Raw genomic sequence first — 18043 nt, 5'->3', positions numbered from 1 at the left:
AGCTGAAACGGAAGTTTTGCAAACCACGGATGTGCTCCTTGTGCCAGGTAGGTGGGTGATACAGTGAATAGAGCACTGGGTCTGGAATCAGGAGGATCTGAGGTAAAATCGGGTCTGATACTTCCTAGCTGTGTGACCCTGGCAAGTCACTTACCCTTTGGCTGTCTCAGACTCCTCAACTTAAAATGGGGACAATATCAGCACCTATCCTTGGGTTATTTTGACCCTCAAATGAGTTAATACTTATAAAACATTTGAATAGTGCCTGGCATATAAAGATTCTATATAAATTCTAACTATCATAATTATAATCTTAGTGCCTTTCCTTGGAGACTCCCTCCAATGTATATCTTATTCATACATAGTTGCGTCCATGTGGCCTCTCATTAGATTGTGAGTTCCTTAAGAGACTGTTGGGAAGGATTCTGGGAAGATGGTAGAGTAGGTCAGAACATTCCAAGCTCTCAAGATTTTCCCCCACAAAAGAGTTAAAATAGCACCTTAGGGTGAACAAAGTGTGGGTGGAAATAAATAAGAACAGGACATAACCCGGGTCCTCCCAGGACAATTTGAGAAGATCAGAAGGAAAATCCCAGGAGGGGGTTTGGTCCCTGTGAAGAGTATAAACCTCCAGATTAGGTTCTGTTTCAACAGCTAGTGGCAAGCCTCTTAAACAGCAAGCAGCAAGCCCTGGGGTTAGTTGGTTTGAGAGGCTGCCTGGGCCCCAGCCACTGGAACTTTTACACTCAGGATAGTGAGGCGATTTGGGCATCTGAGCCTGGGAAGATTGAGGGAACCCCTGCTGACCAGAAACATCAGACACAACGATGGGGGCAGGGACAAGAACAAACCAGCAGACACCTGGTGAATGCAGAAGAAGTGGGACAGAAAGCCCCTGGGTGTGGGCACTTATAGGAGGTTTGGATTCAGGTTAGGGGGAAGAACTAAAGATCTGGGGCAAGAGGCACCATCCCTCATATCCTAGGGCTAGAGGTGACTACAAATAACTAAGCTATCACCCAAAAAAAAAACCACACAGGCAAAGGAAAAAGAATCCAACTATAGAAACCTATTATGGGAATAGAGGTGACCAGGGTTCTTCTTCAGAGGATGATATTGAAGTAAGGGAACCCCCAAAGAGTAACATCAAATGGTCACCTGCCCAAAAAGAATTTATAAAAAAGCTTAAAAAAGACTTTAAAAATCAAATAACAGAGATTGAGGGAAAACTGAAAAAGATAAGAACAATACAAGAAAAAACAAGAAGGGTATAAAAGGAAAGTTACCAGCTAGAAAAGGCTATCCAGAATCTTAAGGAAGAAAATGAAACCTTGAAAATTAGAATTGGGTAAAGTGAAGCCAGTGAAATTATAAGAGATCAAGAAAAACACCTACAGATTTGTAGAATAGATCAAGAAAAGAAAACATAAAAATAATTGGATTACTAAAAGTTATGATAAAAAAAGAATCTTGATACAATAATACAAGAAATAAAGAAAATTGTCCTGAAGTATCAGAACAAGGGAGGAAAGTAGAAATAGAAAAAAAATATATCCATCAATCACCACTTCAAAGAGATCCTATGAGGAAAACTCCCAAGAATATCATAGTCAAATTCTGAAATCCTTAGCTCAAGGAAAAACTATTAAAAGCACCAAGATTAAAACAATTTAAATATGATGGTGCCACAATTAGAATTACACAAGACCTAGCAGCAGAAACATTAAAGGACCACAGGTCTTGGAACACAACATATCAAAGAGCAAAAGAACTGGGGCTCCAGACAAAAATATCATACCCTGCAAAGTTAACTATTATCTTGAACCAAAAAAATTTGGATAAATCTGATAAATTCTTAGATTTTCAAGACTTTGTTTAAAAAAAAAACCTCAACTTAGGAGATGATTCAACATACAAGACCCAATATAAATATAAGGTACATAACAAAGACAGATTATAAGGGGATCCATAAGGACAGACTGTTTACTTTTTATATGTGTAAAATTTATGTCTGAGATTCTTATTAATAATTGGGTAGTTAATAAGAAAGATTGGGGAAAACCTGGGCATGATATGAATTTAAAAAGTAAAAGCATTTAGGAGCAGCTAAAAATAGTAATTATTTTATACACATAAGATATAAGAGGAAGAACTGATACATAGGAGCTAGATGGGTCAAGAAGGCTGATAGTTCTGGCAATCTACTTTTATTGGGAATGGGTGTAAGAGGGAACAATACATATATATTTAAAAGAGTACAGAAGTCTTCTAAATTAAGAAGAAAAAACATGGTAGGGGCATAGGTAGGGGGGAGAGGACAAAGGAGGGATTGTTAGAGGGGAGGGTGAGAGAATAGGTAAATAGGGGTTTAGAAGGTGTTTAGATTGATGGAAATGGGAGGATAGGGGAGGGATGCTTGGAGGGGGTAGGCAAGTCACAGGAGGGCAAGGAAGTAGGTAAAAATAAAGGAGAGGAGGTAGGAGGGATAGGAAACAAGAGATATGCATATACATAAAAACAAAGATCAGGAGTAGAATAGGTTTGGGAAAGTAAATATCTATATATGTATGTATATATGTATATGTATATAGCTATAGCTATGGAGAAACATACCCAAACTTTATTGTAGCCTGGGCGGGGGAGGGTATGTATATATGTATAACTACAGAGAAACATATCTAAATTTTATTGTGACCTTCTGGACAGATTGGGGGGAGGGGAAAAAAGAACAAAGTAAAAAAGTGCACAGCAGAGAACAAAAGAAAACTCACAAGGAAGCAAAGATGGACAATTCTCTACACAATGAATATTATTTATCATATAGGCTTTCTTAAAATGAAAATTTATTGTTCTGCTATGCACATGATATGCTTTCATTTCTTTCTAACTTTGTATTTAAGTTCCAATATTTAAGTTTATTATATGTTTGTTTCTTTTTTATATTTTCTATGTGTTGTGGCATTTGAGTCTAAAATAAAATTTTGGAAAAACAAAAAAAAGAACAGATTGTTTTTCTTGCTCTTCTTTGAACCTCTACTTCAGACATAGTACCTGGAACACAGTAGGTACTAAAATACTAGATGACTATTTTCTAATTAGGAGAACAGTGAGATCATACAACCACTATGTCTCCTCTTGTTCTATCCTGCATACTTATGATCCTTGTGGCTGATCAGACCAATTATGAGCTCAGATGGCTTTATCATGGGTCGGGCACAAATACTCCATATGAACATTTGGAGCAGAGATGGCTCTAAGTGTCACATCTCTGCTCACAGAGCACAGCACCTTCCTTGAGCCCCAACACAGTGATGTCGTTTTGGGGTTTTCACCTCTTCAATAACAAAGTGCAACAACCAACTAAGCAATTAACCAATTATCCTTATAAAAAGCTCCTTTTCCTGTTCGCTGAATGGCTTGGCTTCATGTTTTAGTTTTGGGGATATGTTACAGATTTTCAATTACCTATCCTATTTCTGTTTTTCTAGTTATCCAATGTATTTCACTTCAATAGTTCAAGGATTTACAATTTTGTTATAAACTGCATATAAAACTAAAAATTCAGCAATAAATTTCTCCATATAAAAAATAATACACTTGATTCAAAACATACTCTGAAATTTCAAATTAAATTTACTAAGATTTTACATACCTGGTTCAGCATTTAATCGGCAACTGTTAAGAAACTCTGCTGAGAAATATATATCAACATCACAGAAAAACATCAAGACCTCTCCCTTGTCCCAGGCTCTGGCACCCACATCTAGTCCTCGGCCTCGGTTAAATTCTTCATTCAATGAAATCAATGTATAATTATGAAAATTAGCTTCACTATGAGAAAAACAGACACAAAAGAAGGTATAATTCTAAAAACAAAGTTAAAATACAACTTCCCAAGTCAATTTTTAGAGAAAATACATTACACACACACACACACACACACACACACATACACACACACACACACACACACACACACACACACACACAAAAGACAATGTTGATTTGGTAATGAAAAACAAGTAGATAGTGAAAGAATTCCCAGTTTCCCCCAAAGGACAAGTCACCTGCCTCTGTGACAAATCATATCCCCAGAGTACTAAAGATATATTACCAATTTCATTTACATCGACACTCACTGAACACCTATTACCTGAAAGGCACTGTGAGACATACAAAGAAGTTCCTGACCTATAATGGCTTAATATAAAATTGGGGAAATAAGGTTTGTCAACATGAAAAAAATAACTAATATTAAGTAATTAAAAATAATGGCAAATAAGTGGTAAAGAGTAAATATGTTACAAGATTTCAGAGAAAGAAGAGATAATTTAGAAGAAGAGTGACATAGTAAGACTTTGACACTCAAAGAAGAGGAATTTAAGTGGTACTTAAAGGGTTGTATTCAATTTTAAAAGTCAGAAAGTGAAGCCCTCCCCAAAAGGGGCATTCAGGAAACAAAGATGCTTTCAAAATGTTTTCCAAAATGCTTTCAAAGACCAGTCTGGTTAGTGCAACAAGTTCTTATAGGGCAAAGGTTCATGATCTGGGGTACACAGACCTTAAAGCACATCCATGAACTTGAATGGGGAATAATGTTACGTCTTTATTTTCACTGACCTCTAACATTATTTCCTTCATTTATAAATGTGGGCAACCAACAATATCCAGAGAAGGTGTCCCTAGGTTTCATCAGACTACCAAAAGAGTCTATGAAACACAAAATGTTAGAAACTTCCAGGGGAATAATGGAAAATATGAACAAGAAAGGTAGAATAAGGTCAACCTGGCTAGCCAGGAAAAATCAATCCTCCAGGCAACCAAGAACCACTGAAGTTCTGAGCATTACAATCATATGATCAAATGGTGAAGTGGTGTTTCAGGATGACTGATCTGGCAGGAATGTGGGGGGCAAGGAGTGGGAAGTTAGGAAGCTAGGGAAATAGTCTAAGCATGATAAAAGAAGGACCAGAATAAGAGTAATGGAAGTTGGGATGAAATGTGAGGTGTGGAAAAGATGGACTGGAAGAAATAAGAGAATCAGATGAAGAAGAAAAGCTGAATAAAGAAGCTTTTGTAGAGCTGTGGAGAAGGAAGACAAGTTCAGTTTTAAAAGAGGTTGACTTTCAAGGGTTAATGGGAAATGCAGATGAAAATGATGAGTGAGTGTTTGGGAATAAGAACACCAGAGGCAGGAGAGAAATCTGAGATAGCAATGAAGAAAGGAAGAGTTCACAGAGATGGATGAGATCTCTATGAGAGAGGAAGCATTTGGCTGACATTGTGGACAATCACATTTAGGGGATGGGAGGAAGAAATCACTGAAAGAGGACATTATAGGTCATCAGAAAGAGGAGAGACCTAGGAGAGTACACTGTTATGGGAGGCAAGGGAGGGTGGAGAGTTTCAAAGGACTTCTAGTTTCTCTAGCAAAGAAAATTTCTCTTATGTTCAGATAAGGATAGATAAAACAAAAAAAAATGTACAAGGGAATTGAAAACTAAGATAAATAAAAAGAGAGGGGGCAGAGTCAAGATGGCAGAGTAGAAACAGGACTTCTACAGGGCTCTCGTTTCTACCTCCTACAATTCATGTAAAAGGTGACTCTGAACAACCTCTGGAGCTACAGAACCCACAAAATGATGCAGAGAAGCGAACTCCTGCTAAGGACAACCCAGCAGGCTGGCAGGAAGTGGCCAGCACAGAGTGTTGGGAGCTAAGCCCAGCCCTGCACAAGCCCAAGGTTTTAGCCTCAGGGTGGCCACAACGAGCCACCAGCTGGAGGGACTTCAGATCACCAGCAGCTATGGCAGTTTCCAGAATTATCAACCCATAGATGCTAAGGACAAAGTTAGAGGTCAGTGCAGTGTGGACTTTGTGAACTGGGAGTTTGGGAGTACGGTCAGGTCTTTACTCCCTGGAGGGAGAAGCCGCTGAGGCGCTGTGGCCATGTGGTGGTTAACCAGTCTGAGGGGTAATCCCTCTTGCTTTAACCTGCTTGGATCTAGATTGCGGTCTAGGGTGGAGGTCCTGGGGTACATGACCAGTTTACCAGAGCATGTGGAGGCTTCAGAGAAGGCACCCAACTAATAGCTCTAGCAGCTGAGAAAACCCCAGTGATTGGGGACAAAGATCCCCCCTCTAATAGCAGAGTTCTACTGTGGCAAAAAGCTCAAAAGTCAAGTAATTGAGTGGCAACATGAACAAATGAGGGAAGCAAGGCAAGCACAGTGGTCCGACTCTGGATTCCTTCTTTGGGGACAAAAAGGATCGGGGCATAGAACAGGAGGAAGACAGCATAGTGAGAACTCCTGCACCAGAAGCTTCCAAGAAAAGAATAAGCTGCTTATAGGCTATAGAGGAGCTTAAGAAGGATTTTGAAAACCAAGTAAGAGAAGTGGAGGGAAAATTGGGAAGAGATATGAGAATAATGGAAGAAAATCATAAAATGAGAGTCAACAACCTGACTGAAGAAAATAACACCTTAAAAAATAGACTAACACAAATGGCAAAAGAGGTTCAAAAAGCCAATGAGGAGAAGAATGCCTTAAAAAGCCAAATTTTCCAGATGGAAAAAGAATCGCAAAAGCTCACTGAAGAGAATCATTCCTTCAGAATTAGATTAGAGCAAATGGAAGCTAATGACTTTATGAGAAATCAAGATGCTGTTAAACAGATCCAAACAAATGAAAGAATAGAAGGCAATGTGAAATATCTCATTGGGAAAACCACTGACCTGGAAAATAGATCCAGGAGAGATAATTTAAAAATTATTGGACTACCTGAAAGCCATGATCAAAAAAAGAACCTAGAAATCACCCTGCAAGAAATTTTCAAGGAAAATTGCCCTGATATTTTAGAACCAGAGGGCAAAATAGAGGTTGAAAGAATCCACCCATAACCTCCTGAAAAAGATCCTAAAAAGAAAACTCCTAGGAATATTATAACCAGGTTCCAGAATTCCCAGATTAAGGAGAGAATATTACAAGCAGTCAGGAAGAAACAATTTGAATATTGTGGAAACACCATCAGGATAACTCAGGATCTGGCAGCTTCTACACTGAGGGATCAAAGGGCTTGGAATATGATATTCCAGAGGTCAAAGGAGCTAGGATTAAAACCAAGAATCACCTACCCAGCAAAACTGAGTATCGTGTGTCAGGAGAAAATATGGGCATCCAGTGGAATAGAGGACTTTCAAGCATTCTTGATGAAAAAACCAGAGTTGAATAGGAAATTTGACATTCAGATATGAGAAGCAAGAGAAGCATGAGAAGGTAAACAGGAAAAAGAAATCATAAAAAACTTATTATCAAAGTTGAACTACTTACTTTCCTACATGGAAAAACAATAATTGTATCTTATGAAACTTTTCTCAGTATGAGAATCGTTGAAGGGAATAGAAATGTGTGTGCATATATATATATATATATGTATGTATGCATATCTATACATACATATATAGGTGGGTATATGGGCATATGAATACATATGTGAGTGTGTGTTATATATGTGTACAGGTATACATAGACAGAGGGCACAGGACCAGTTGAATAGGAAGGGATGATACTTAAAAGGTGAAATTAATAGGTGAGAGAGGAATATAATGAGAGGATATGGGGAGAGACAGAATGGGGTAAGCTATCTCATAGAAGAGGCAAGGGAAAATGATTACAATAGAGGGGAAGAACAGGAAGGCAAAAGGGAATGGGTCAACCTTATTCTCATTGAATTTGGCTTAGGGAGGGAATGACATACACACTAAACAGGGTATCTCACCCTACAGGAGAGTAGGGGGGAAGGGGATGAGAGGGGAGATGATGGAAGGGAGGGCAGGCTGGGGGGGGAGGGAAGTTGGAAGCACCCACTTTTGAAAAGGGACAGGATCAAAATAGAGAGTAGAACAAGTGGGGGGTGGGATGGTATGGAGGAAAATATAGTCAGTCTTTCACAACATATCCACTATGGAAATGTTTTGCCTAGCTACACATATACAATCTATATTGATTTGCTTATCTTCCCAGTAAGGGTGGGTAACAAGGGAGGTAGGAAAGGAATCTGGAATTCAAAGGTTTAAAATCAAATGTTTAAAAAATATGTATTATTATTATTGTTATAATTATTATTATTATTATCATTATTTTACCTGTAACTGGGAAGTAAGATATACAGGCACTGGGGCATAGAGATCCACCATGCCCTATTGGAAAGTCAGAGGTGGGATGGGGGAAGATATAGGAGAGAGCAGATTGGGGGAGGGGATATTCAGTGGGATCACTGTTTTGGGGTAGTGGGTAGGGGAAAATGGGGAGAAAATTTGTAACTCAAAATCTTGTGGAAATGAATGATGTAAACTAAAAAAATAAAAATAAATAAACTAAAAAAAAAGAAAAAAGAGAAAGACATATAAGAAATCATAGGAAAAAAACTATTATTTATACAGGACTATTACTTAGTCTGCAGGAAAAAAGAAAACCCTGAAGGCAATTCAAAAATATGCAAACTTTCACACATGAACATTTTTACTGACTTGCTTACCGAGAAACTGATTCTAAGATGATCTTGACTTTAGATAGTCCTTCTTCACCAAAATATACCACTGTAAGGTGAATCCTCTTGTCCTGAAGAATACATACATCCCTAAAATAAAATCAGAGTAGAAAAAATTCACTTTTTCATCAAGAAAATAAACTGGGCTTCAAAAGATGGGAACTAAAAGAAACATTGTTTTAGGGGTAAGACATTTCAATGCATGCAAGAATTATTACAACATCAGTTATTCTATTACTCAAATACCATAAATAGGTGTAAGTCACATAAACTATGAATTCAAGTCACTCCGACAAAGTAGAAAAAAAAGGTAGAATATAAAGGTTCCTTTTAAGACAATTATATGGATTCCTTAAAATCCTAACACAGTTACCTAAAATTCTGCATAAACTGTGCAAATGCCTCGGTTCTTCCAGCAAGAGGTACGATGACATTAATAACTGATTTGGTAATGTCAATTGTTTCACTCTTTACTTTCATAAGAGGTCCAAAGGGCCGGAACAAAGTGACATGTCTGTATTCCATAAAGTCTGCCTTCCTAAAAAAGAGTTCATACTGTGTCCCTTTATCTCTCTCAGTACGATAATAACCTAAGGAAAAAAAGATAGAAAAAAGTGTAATCAGGTTAAATTTAAAGATTTAATGGTAACATTTAACTTGAATTTTCAAGCAATAAATAGACCTAAAGAGCTTTATTTCTCTAAATCTCAAAGTACAACATTTAAATTTACTAAACAGTCAATAACTAACAAGATTGTAAGTTGTCTCAATATATATTTTCTATAAAAGAAAATGTTACATTCCAAATAATTATCAATGACCAGTATTTAGATAGTATTTGTACTAAAACTAATCTATAGCCAGCAAACATAAAGTCCAAAAACTAATACTAAATTTAAACCCATGACTCAAACTAATTTGAATTCTTCTTATACATTATGCAAATTAGAGACAAGACTGCTTTAATGTTGACAATATGACAAATCCTATTTTAAAACAGGTAAAGCAGTTTATCTCATTAATCCTTATAGCATTCATTCAGGCCAGGAAACATTCATGTTAAGCTCAATAAATCCTGACCCAGAAGTACTCCTGCATATATTACATAACATTCATGAAGGCAAAATCAGTATATAATCAAATCCTTACAAAATGAGCAACTTCACCCCCCCTTTTTTCAATTCCTTTTTGTATACTATCTCTCCATTAGAGTCTAAGCTCCTTAAGGGCAAGAACCCTTTTTTCCCTTGTATTAGTATCCCCAGGGTTTAAATTAGTGCCCAACACATAAGTAAGCACTTAATAAATGCCTGTTTCTTTTCTTCCTTCTTTCCTTCCTACCTTCATTCCCTCCCTCCTTCTTTCGCCAAAGCCTCACTCAATGTGGCAATAACTCTGACAGCAGAGCATGGGTTCTGGCAGGCTCTACCAAGCTGGAAAGTTTTCATGGATGTATGGTGCTGGCTACAGACAGTGTCTGCTGCCAAAGCTCAGACTCTACCTAAGTACAGAAATGATTATTAGCAGATGGCTGGTACAAGATTCTAGTCAAATATAATGTTAACAACTTATTATCAAAATTTAAGGACACACCCCTCCCTTTCTGTTAACCATCAACAGTCTGTTTTCTTGGTACTTTTTAAAGGATTTGTTTGATCATTTCTTGATAAGTATCTGCTGTATCAAAATAAAATACATTAATTTTTAAACTAAAAGAAACCCAGAACATTGGGTATTAGTGAATTTTTTTTAGCAATGACCAAAGAAGAGATAAAGACACAAAATGTCCCTCCCCCTATCATTAGAGTCCCCTTCAGCTTCCTCATCCAGAGCAATGAAACAAAAAGGGCAGTGGCTGCCAAATATCAGTTTTATTCTATCTATAAACATTACTTTGGCTTTTGGTATTCTAAATAAAAAATTTCCATATGAGTTGATATACCTCTAGAGAAACTGCTGCATACACACACACACACACACACACACACACACACACACACACATACACAGAATGACTTTCATTATAATTAATACCAGAAATCAGGATGGCTCACAAATTTTTCTCAGATAATTTAATAAAGTAGTTAAGAAAATTAGTTTCATCATGTATCCAAAGGCAATAATAAACATTTCATGGGTATTTGGTCATCTTGCTTTTACACTGCTCATGAAAAGGACAGGCAATATCATCTCTATGACAATAGCTGTAGCTCGGGCACCAAAATCTATAGCAGTAGATGAACAAATAGCAAAATTCTACAAATAACTCGGCAAGATCTTCCAAACTATTTCAATATATGCTTCAATACTCATTGGTTTCCATGAAAAGATGGGCACCAAAAATGTCAATGAAAAATATTTAAAAATGTGGTTAGAGATTAAGAAAATGAAAGAGTCCAAAGGCTTGCTGACTATTCACTCAGAAATCTCAGGCCTGGATATTACAAATACTTTCTTCAAAAAGAGTTTCAAAAAGAGATGAACACAGCAAGCAAAAATATTACTACAAAGAATGTGACTATTTTAATAAGCAAAAAAAAACTGGCTGCTGATATAGCAGCAATTTCAGAATCAGTAATCTCTATGCAGTCAAATTATTGATTAAAATAAAGCTCAAATTAAAATCAAAATAGCAAATTTAAGAAATGATAAAGATAAAATGATACCAGTTTCAACAGATCTGATATACCCTATATAAATAAGCTGTTGATGATGAAAAATAGAAAAAAGTAAAAACACTAACTCTTATTATTACCATTTCCTAAGTAACTATCACTGATCTAAAAGCAAATGCCACAATGAGGTCAAAGGTACCCAAAAGTCATCTTATCCAAGAGGCATTTGACCTTCTCAACAAATGTTAACAACATGGTAGTCAAGGGCAACCCTGATTTAGAATAAAGGGTGACTTGTAAAACCTTTTTAAAGAAGATAAAAGATTATAAACATCGATGCCTCACAAAGAAGAAAACGCAGGGGAATGGAACAGAAAGCTTGGCATGAGACCCTTCAAAACCTCCAAAAACACTATTTGAAGCTAGAATGTATTCGACAAGTAGACGTGAAATGAAACAGATATGTAAGACTTTTTATTGCTCCCTTCTTGTATTCAATGACAGTAAAACCTTCATATCTGAACTCTCATACCAGCATACCTTGTTTTATTGTACTTCACAGATACTCTGGTTGTTGTGGTTTTTTGCATTTTTCTTAAGCAAACTGGAGGTTTGTGGCAATCCTGCATTGATCAAGTTTATTGGCACCATTTTTCCAACAGCATGTGCTCACATCATGTCTCTGTCACATTTTGATAATTCTCACAATATTTCAAACTTTCACTATTTTTATGTGTCATGATAATCTATGATCAGTGATCTTTGATATTACTCTACTACAAACTACATCCACATAAGAGAGCAAATTTAATCCATTAATGTTGTGTGTTCTGGCTGCTCCATCAACCCACTATTCCCCCATCTCTCTTCCTCTCCAGAGGCCTCCCTATTTCCTGAGGCACAAAAATATTGAAATTAGGTCAATTAATAATCATACAATAGCGTCTAAGCTATTCGAGTGAAAGGAAGAGTCAACTGTGGCAGCAAACTTCAGTGTCTTATTTTAAGAAATTGCCACAGCTACCCCAATCTTCAGCAACCACTACCCTGATCAGTCAGCAGCCATTAACATTGAGGCAAGACCGTCTATCAGCAAAAAGATTACAATTCATTGAAGGCTCAGATGATGGTTTGCCTTTTTTTTTTTTAGCAATAAAGTACTTTTTAATTAAGGTATGTACACTGTTTTTTAGACAAAATACTATTGCACACTCAGGTGACTACTGCACCGTGTAAATGTAACACATACACGGGGAAACCAAAATATTCATGTGCCCTTGCTTTATTGTAGTGGTCTAGAACTGAACCTTCAATATCTCCGAGGTATTCCTGTACTTCAGTGCTCTGGGTGTTAGAGGATCCTGGAAAGATCTATGATTTCATTAGGGTGGGAACTTCCTCTACAAACAAAGATTACAAATCATTTATGATTTGGTAGAGTGAGTTTTAGGGAATCAATTGAGACACACAGTTTGTCTAGGGTAACAAAGCTAGTGTTAGGAAGCAGGACTTGAACCCAGGTCTTCCTAACTCCCAACTTCAAGGATTTATTACCCTTCACTGCCCTATTTCATCTCCAGAATGAGCTTCAACCCATCCAATCACTCTCCACTTTGACATCAGGATTTCTTCCCTCTGCTACCTGCCTCTTTCTATTAGGAACAGCAATTCTGGATTTCTAGGGACCCCATTTCCTAAGCCTTAGGATGTTAATGTACTTATGTGTTTTGGGTCTCATTCTAAGTTAGATCTGCCTTGCCTATTGACTACCAGGTAAGTCAAACCTTACTTTAACCATGGACCAACATTCCTCATGGCAAACCAACCCACCAGGAAACTAGGGCCTACATAGTATGTTTCTAGTTATATTTTCCTTTCCAGGGCATTCATATCTCTTCTCATTTTCCATCTTTTCTTATAAATAATAATCAAATCAAGATACCCATGGCTACTCAAAAGAGTATGTCAATCTCCCCAGAATCTCTGGGATTCTAAGTTACAGGATGTCTAGAATAAAGTTCCCTTCCCTACCACCATTCCCCACACCCTCCATCATACATGTCATCCCTGTCCTTCCTGGGTCCCTATCCAACTCTCTATCTCTATCTTTCTGCTGTGGTGACCTCTCCTTTCTAATCCATCCTCCGCATGACTGCCAAAAAAGATATTCCTAGTACACTGGTCTAGTATCACCATCCAACTCAAAAAGTTCAGTGGCTCCCCATTGCTTAAGAATAAAATAGATATTCTTCTTTGTCAACGGTCAGAGCTTCTGTCCAGGTGTATTACGTGATATTCTCCCTCATGCTATCTCCTTTACACAACATTTGATCTCATCTCTGTGCCTCTGTACGCACTGGTCCCACACCTGGGGATGCACTTGGTACAACCTGTAGCTTCCTTCAAGGCTCAAAAAGTACTATCTCCTTCAAGAGGTTTTTCCTTAATATCCTGGTCATTGGTTCCTACTTCCCCCTTGAAGTCATCTTGGGTTTATTTTTTCTACATGTATCCAGTATTTGGTTACCTGTATGTATGTTGTGTCCTTCCAGAAGAATGTGAGCTCCTTGAAGGCAAGCAACATTTCACTTTTGTACCATGAGACTCGATTTCTGGCACACATGGACCTTTAATAAATATTTGTTAACTGCCTTTGCTTCTTATGGTCAATACATTATGTGGCAGAAATGGTACAGAGAAAATGAAGTCTGGTAAGACCTGACCAAATATAGAAAGAAAGGAAATTTGCCCACAATCTTTAAATTGTCAGTATATCTCAAAGTAGGGGAAATTAAAAAACAAAAAAGATCACACATGGAATTAATACTCATTAATGGCAAATGAGAAAATATTAGTGCCTACCAATGCAGATGCCTAATTTTTTCCATCTTTATAAAGTTTTTCAAAACAGTCTCTGCACAAATGAGAGTCTCACTGAGGAAAACATGGGCAGGAAAGATGAGGACAAACCATGCCTTCCACATATACAACTGACCATGATGTAGCAAATACCAGACCCTACTACTCTGTATTTACTGTTTGTGGAGCACAAAAAAGGACCAGGCCAAGCAGAGCTAAATCCAGCCCTAAAGGATCTACCCCAACAAGCTCACATGGGAGAAGGATGTGGCTCGGGGCTAGGAGGCAGCAGGACAGAGGGAGAGGCACTGGGCTTGGAGTCAATTACAGACTCAAGTTTGAGTACTGTTTGTGACACTTACTAGATGTATGAACACAGGCAGGTCACTTAATATCTCTGAGCTTCAGTTTCCTCATCTGTAAAATGGGCATAATACCACCTGTAGTACTTACCTCACAGGACTGATGTGAGGAGAAGACCTGGGTTCAAATCCCGCCGACAATTACTATCTGGGTGATCATGGGCAAGTCATTTAACCTCTCTGAGCCTCAGTTTCCTCATCTGTAAAATGGGGATAATAATACCTGTAGTACCTATAGCTCACAGCATTGTAGTGGGATTCAAATTAGATAATGTATGTATAGCATTTTTGCAAACTTTAAAGCAATATATAAATGCCAGCTACTATCGCACATAAAATGTTTTGTGAAACTTAAAACACCCCATAAATGTTGGCTATTCTCATTAAAGTGTTAAGATCACACAAGATTCCTTGAACTACAAATAGAGATATGACTGTTCAATGGTCCTGTTCTCAATAACAAGTGAGACATAAAACAGGAAGATATATGTTTGCCAAGTGTTCACCCCCATAGCAGAGGACACCCTGCACAAAACACAAATTAAATACGGATTCGCTATGGGTGATCAGCTTTTACAAATGTAGGCACTTGTGGATGACATTATACTCACTGCACTGAAAACCAAAGGATCCTCTAAAAGAAATCCATAGCCTCTCAAAAGGTATTGGCCTAACAACTCACACAGAAAAATTAAAATACATGAAGGATTCAAGTTAAAAAGAAAAGTATTAAGGACATAGTATGAGTTAGGCTTTGTGCTGAGCACTGGAGATGCAAACAAACAAACAAAAAAAGAAACAGCTCCGGCCCTCAAGGAATTAACATCCTATGGGGGATCCAACATGTACACAAATAGATGTAGTAAAAGGAAAATTAAGGTGGGAGAGAGTCCTAATTGGCTGAGGGAGGGTAGCAGGCAGGGTGGGGGAAAGAGATGACTTTATGGACAATGTGGAACCTAAGCTTAGTCTTGAAGGAAAACAAGGATTATAAGAGGCAGAGAAGAGGACAGCCTTTGGTCTATTCATAGGGAATATCCTGTAAAAATGTATGGAGGCAGTAGATGAAGGATTAAATTTAGGGAATAGTTAATGGTCTGATCTGGCTGGAATGTAGAGTTCATGAAAAGGAATGATGTGAAATAAGGCTGGAAAAGAAGGCAAGAGCCCTAATATGGAAGCTCTTAAATACTAATCAGTTACTAAATGTTTATTAAGCACTTACAATATGTCCAGTCACTGTAATAAGCACTAAGGATACAAAGGAAGGTAAAAGATAATCCCTGTTCTCAAGGGGTTCACAGACTAAGGGGTGAGAAAATATGTATACAACTAAGTATAAACAAGACATTTACTAGATAAATTGAAAATAACCTTGGAGGGAAGGCGTGAAAGGGAATCAGGAAAGGCTGCCTGAAGCTTTTATCTGGAATTTGAAAGAAGTCAGGAAATGGCCAGGAAGGAGAACATTTGAGGCATGGGGGCCAGTCAATGAACATGCCCAGGGTCTGGAGATGGAGTGCCTTCTTTGAGAAGAGCAAGGATACCAGTTTCATTGAATCCCATAGAGTTCCTTGGGGAAGGGGTGAATAAGATATAAGAAGTCTGACAGAAGACAGGTTATGGGTTTGAATACTAGAGGATTTTATAATTGATCCTGGAGGGGATAGGAAGCCACTAAAGTTTACTGAATAAAGGGATGACATAGCCAGATTCTTCCTTGAGGAAGATTAATTTGACAGCTGAGTGGAAGATAGACTGTCTTGAGTCAGGCAGACAAATCAGATGGCTTCTATGATAGTCCAAACAAATTGATGTGGGCTGGTACTTGGGGTGGGGGAGATGAGGGTGGCAGTTTCAGACGACAGAAGGAGGCATATTTGAGAAATGTTATGAAGTTAAAATCAATAGACCTGGTAACAGATGGGATATAGGGGGCAAAAGAGAGTAAGGAGTCCAGGAAGACAACTTGGTTGAGAGGCTAGATGACTGGCAGGATGGCAGTATCCTCAATAGTAATAAGGAAGTTAGAAAGAGGGGAAGGTTTGGGGGTGGGTGAGAAATAATGAGTTCAATTTGGACATGTTGAGCTTAAGTTATCTATAGGATATTCAATACTAAATGTCTAATAGGCATTAGAGGTGTTGTACTGGAGGTCAACAAAGAGGTTAGGGCTAGATAAGATTTATAAATCATGAGCATAGAGATAATTGAATAGATAGGAGCTGATAAGATCACCAACTAAAACAGGAGAGGGAAAAGAGAAGAGAAACTAGGACAGAGTCCTGGAGAATACCCATGGTTAGAAGATATAATCGAAGTCAAGATCCAATAAAGGAGAGTGAGAAGGAGTGATCAGACATGTAGGAGGAAAACCAGGAGAGAATAGTATCACAAATATCTAGAGAGAAGAAGAGGGTTGATCAACTGTGTCAAAGGGTTAGGGTTAGGATTAGGAGGATAAGGACTGAGAAAAGGCCATTAGAATGCCAGTCTAAAGAGTTTGTATCTTATCCTTAATAGGTATTGATTGTTTTTTGATCAAGGTCATAATATGGTCACATCTGTGCCCAAGGAGGAATATTTTAATAGCTATGTGGAGGGTAGTTTGGAGGGTGGAGGAGAAGAAGCCAAAATACTACTTAGGAAATGATTATAGTAGTCCAGTCAAAAAGTGATGTGGGCCTGAAGGAGGGTGGGGAGAGGGGAAACTCTATGTTAGTGGAGAAAAGGGGATGTAGATGAAACATATTGTGAAAGTAGAATCTATGAGATCTGCTAATTGATTGGCCTTTGGGGAAGGGCAGGGAAAAGAGGAGAAAATCAGTGTGAAAGAGAAGGAAGAGTTTTGATTGACTCTGAGGGTAAATGAGAAAATAGTGGCACAGTGTTAACAGAAACAACTATGAAGGAGGGACAGATTTACAAGGAGTACATGAGTTTCATTTTGAATATATATTGAGTAACAGCTAGTAAGTGAGATGACATTACATCCAAAAGGGAGGTCTGGCTGGCATAATGCATTAAAATAAGTAAGATAATCTTTGCTAGAGACACAAATAAAGCCCTATATTTTCATTCATAAAATGCTGGCTATTTACTTATTAAATTCAAATTGTAAGTGCAGTGTGAGGGAGAAATTCAACTGGATGGGGAACTCATTGAGTTAGTACATCAGCATGTATATCTTAAACTGACAGGGCAGATGGCCAGTCCACATTTTAATAGGAAGAGACAAACTGAGTTACACTTTCAGTATATCAAGCTGCTCCCTGACACTAAAAAGCACCTAACTTAATTTCAACATCTCTTAATGATACCTGGGACAAAACAATGGAACAACACAATCTCAGGAGAATTAGAACTACAGGTAACCCAAATAACACAAAGATAGACAGTCGGTGAAAATAGGCTACAGCAAATTACTCATGTGTGCAAGAGATGGTACAAAACCCAACTCTGAAGTTACAGATTACTCAAGATAGAGGTGACTTAATGTGAGGGTACATGGCTGGACAGTCCAAGTGCTACAATGGTAGCTATGAAATATCAAAAGATCAAGTCACACATATGAAATACAATTCTTAGTCTCTTTCTTAGAAGAATTACAAGTACGTGAAACCAATTTAAATAACTGACACTAAAGATCAATCTAAA

General features: G+C 37.8%; 1 protein-coding gene across 4 annotated transcripts in view; it reads right to left on the bottom strand.

Annotated features, from left to right (window-relative positions):
- The window catches only part of CSGALNACT2 (chondroitin sulfate N-acetylgalactosaminyltransferase 2), a 47053-nt gene that overhangs the window by 5914 nt on the left and 23096 nt on the right, over window positions 1-18043 (bottom strand). For all 4 annotated transcript variants that reach the window (XM_069068368.1, XM_069068369.1, XM_069068366.1 and 1 more), the window contains 3 exons: window positions 8924-9140; window positions 8539-8640; window positions 3653-3831 (listed from right to left, as the gene is read on the bottom strand). In XM_069068368.1, coding sequence (XP_068924469.1) covers window positions 3653-3831; window positions 8539-8640; window positions 8924-9140 — 498 coding nt within the window. The remainder of the gene's footprint in view (window positions 1-3652; window positions 3832-8538; window positions 8641-8923; window positions 9141-18043) is intronic.

Source organism: Petaurus breviceps, unplaced genomic scaffold, assembly GCF_028583685.1.
Source record: "Petaurus breviceps papuanus isolate PSGF00001 unplaced genomic scaffold, PetGlider_PUasm1.0 90762, whole genome shotgun sequence".
Lineage (NCBI taxonomy): Eukaryota > Metazoa > Chordata > Mammalia > Diprotodontia > Petauridae > Petaurus > Petaurus breviceps.
This window is presented reverse-complemented; position numbering and strand designations above follow the sequence as displayed.